The sequence below is a fragment of the Triticum urartu genome, unplaced genomic scaffold, assembly GCF_003073215.2.
Source record: "Triticum urartu cultivar G1812 unplaced genomic scaffold, Tu2.1 TuUngrouped_contig_5983, whole genome shotgun sequence".
NCBI classification, from domain to species: Eukaryota; Viridiplantae; Streptophyta; class Magnoliopsida; order Poales; family Poaceae; genus Triticum; species Triticum urartu.
Window position 1 is genome coordinate 2,877 of NW_024116704.1, and position 2,882 is coordinate 5,758.

General features: G+C 41.9%; 1 protein-coding gene across 1 annotated transcript; it reads right to left on the reverse strand.

Moving 5' to 3' along the window:
* Nucleotides 1-381: 381 nt before the first annotated feature.
* On the reverse strand, nucleotides 382-2,878 carry LOC125529969 (eukaryotic initiation factor 4A-I; the record flags this gene model as incomplete). Its single annotated transcript, XM_048694390.1, is given in 8 exon segments — nucleotides 382-620; nucleotides 711-808; nucleotides 881-920; nucleotides 1,107-1,340; nucleotides 1,668-1,808; nucleotides 1,948-1,996; nucleotides 2,073-2,181; nucleotides 2,735-2,878. Coding segments are annotated over 8 exon segments (753 nt in total). The 3' UTR covers nucleotides 382-602.
* Nucleotides 2,879-2,882: the final 4 nt, after the last annotated feature.

Consider the following 2,882-nt stretch of genomic DNA (forward strand, 5'->3'; position numbering starts at 1 on the left):
ACACCTCCAGAGTATGGAAAATGAAGTATGCCAAATGCACAGACATAAAGATGGATGCATGGGCACTCTGTTTATTTTTTACAGGAATATAATGAAACATAGAACATGAGATGAATAATGTGTGAAATATATTAATAATAGCATGTATTTTCCCAAAGGATAATATAACAAAGCGACAGCTGAGGCGCACCAATTCTAACATAGCTGCAGCATTTCATGGCAATACCAATTGGGCTGTCTCTTTGCAACTGATCCTGTTTAGAACTACAGATGTTCGTGCGAGTAATTTTCCACTGCTTATGAATAGGAGTAGGTTTGATTATCGTACTAGTCTGAAAATCTTCATTTCCTTAATAACTGAAAAGAACATAGAAATGCTTCTTGAAATAGAAGTATATAGATAGATAAGGACTTTTAAGCACAAAAACTGTCAATTTCTCAGTAAATAGAAGTAATAAACATCAATCCCATTATTCTGAAACCTAATTTTAAGAGCAATCCACACATGAAGGAAGCAAAGAGTAATCCCACAATTCAATGTAGCACCAATAGAAACTGGGATAGTTAAGTGCAACAGTAATTTCTGAAGCGAATTGAGACTGTCATAATATCTCAGAAACCTGCATTGCAAATATTTTCAGTTTAGATCACAATAGCTCACTGTATTACTAGCAAAACAGATTTTAAGTCTTAAGAAAGAGTTAATTTACATGTATTGGCATCTCTGCAATGACGAATCCACTGGTTTCTTCTAGAGACCTTAGAAGAGCTACCTCACCACCAACCACCATATTAATCACGATTCCATCTGCACAATCATAGTACATTAACTACATCAGAACTTCCTAAAGGCGGATCAATTGATATTTTTTAAAGTTACCTGTTGCCAAGCATGCTGATACACGTCTTAAGTAAGCCTCCTGAAAAATTTCAGACACAAACATCAGGTAAGCCAAAATGATCTAGAAATTAGAACTAATGGTGCACAATGAAACATCCTGAATGCATGATAGAACTGAAAGGTAAAATTTATCATAAACAGCTAAGGGTATTTGGGCCACAGAAGTCCTGAAGGTAAAATATCATGAAAAATTAGGACTGCTCACCTTCTTTGTAGGCAATTCATAGTTTATCAGCACACGAGACATAAGGGGAGCCTCTCCCATCGCCGCCGAAGGCAAGCAAGCATCTGTTACAACTGTAATATTTAGCTTCAAGACCACACTTTCAGGCTTGGGACTTCCATCAATAGAAGTATCTTCAATCTGATTTCGCTGTATTGCTGCCCGACGGGATTTCTCAAGGACAGATGCACGCTCAGCTTCATCTTGATCGCTGTACTGTGTACACAAATCCACAGATTGATATTATTAACTAGCAAAACTAGTTCATAGCAAGGACCATAAACAATCAAGAAAACCTGAAACAATGTTCATATCACTATAGCCTGGGACCATTGGATGCAGAAAAATATCTGCAATTGCACAATCATAATTCCTAGATGAAGGTGTCAATATTATCAATGTTTTCTCTTGAAGGATTAAGCAATTAACAGTGCAAATTGTGTATATCATACACTTGGCTATCCCACAATTGTCAATGATGCAACCACAAAGTATATCACAGAACTGAACATGGAAATTCATACCCAACCAACTTGAGCATACCAGCGGTGATAAGGATACAAAGGGGAGGTTGGCAACAGCAGCACAGACAGCATCTAGCTCATCCCGGGATGAAACACATATGGCAATGGGTACCGAGCCGTGGCGGTCAGAGACAACACCTAGGAGCTCCAGTAGTGTCCTCTGCACACCGAAAACAATCACAGGTTCACAAGAACAAAAATCTGGTTCAATGTGCACGATCTGTGGCTGCTTAATTGGTCATACTTATGATCCAAGAGAAACCCAAAAATGCACGGTAACAGGGATGGCAGACACGCACCATCTTGAACTGGAGGCGGTCAACGGCGAGGTAGAAATGGCGCCCGGAGCTGGGGATGTTAAAGAGGGTTCATAAGTAGGGCGGGATGCACATGTGGCAGAAAGATCAGGGCAGGGGATTATCACCTTGGGTGCGATAGGGTCATTGCCTGGGAGCTAGGAGACGTCATCACGTCCGGAGAGGAAATCGACGCAGCGGTGGTGGAATATTGCTCAGCAAAAAACAGCAGCGCAACTGTCTATCAGAGAACATAATCAGAAAATAGGGGGCTGTGACTCTAAGTTTTCTTGCTAAGCTTACTCTCGCAATGATCTCCTAGAAATAACTTAATAGAGGTGCATAGATGAATGATATGTATTAACCACATGGTACAGATAAGATGAATGAATGATATATCGGAGAAATCGCATACAACAGAGAGAGCATATATAGCAGCAACATCAGCACGCCCACGCTCACGATGCGTAATTAAGCCAAATGCTACTCTTATTTGTGGGGTTCTTTTCAAAGCCTGTACATCATCTATCCAACCAGCTAATAAATGCTTGCTTTGATGCATACGTGGTGACCGAACCAAAGCAAACAAAACAGGCGCAGAGCCGTGCCATGGCAATGCAGATGCAGAGCACACAAACACAAATCGAACAGCCATAGAAATCTAGCATGCAAAGCCTGAGGTGTTGAGCAATGAGCTCCATCGTGCAACAGAGTGGTACATTTTCAGGTACAGGCATATCTATCCTCTGATTTTTTTTTCTTTATCTTTTGGAAGGGATGGATTGATTACCAGAGGATGATGAGGTCCAAGAGGGTGGCCAGTTGATGAGGTCCTCGGCGGAGCGCGCGGGCATGGGCGGGGGCGGAGGAGGTGTTGGCGTCGGCGCCGGCGAGGGTCACCAGTTGAGGCTGAAGCTTCAAGCCGACGTGGTGGGGGG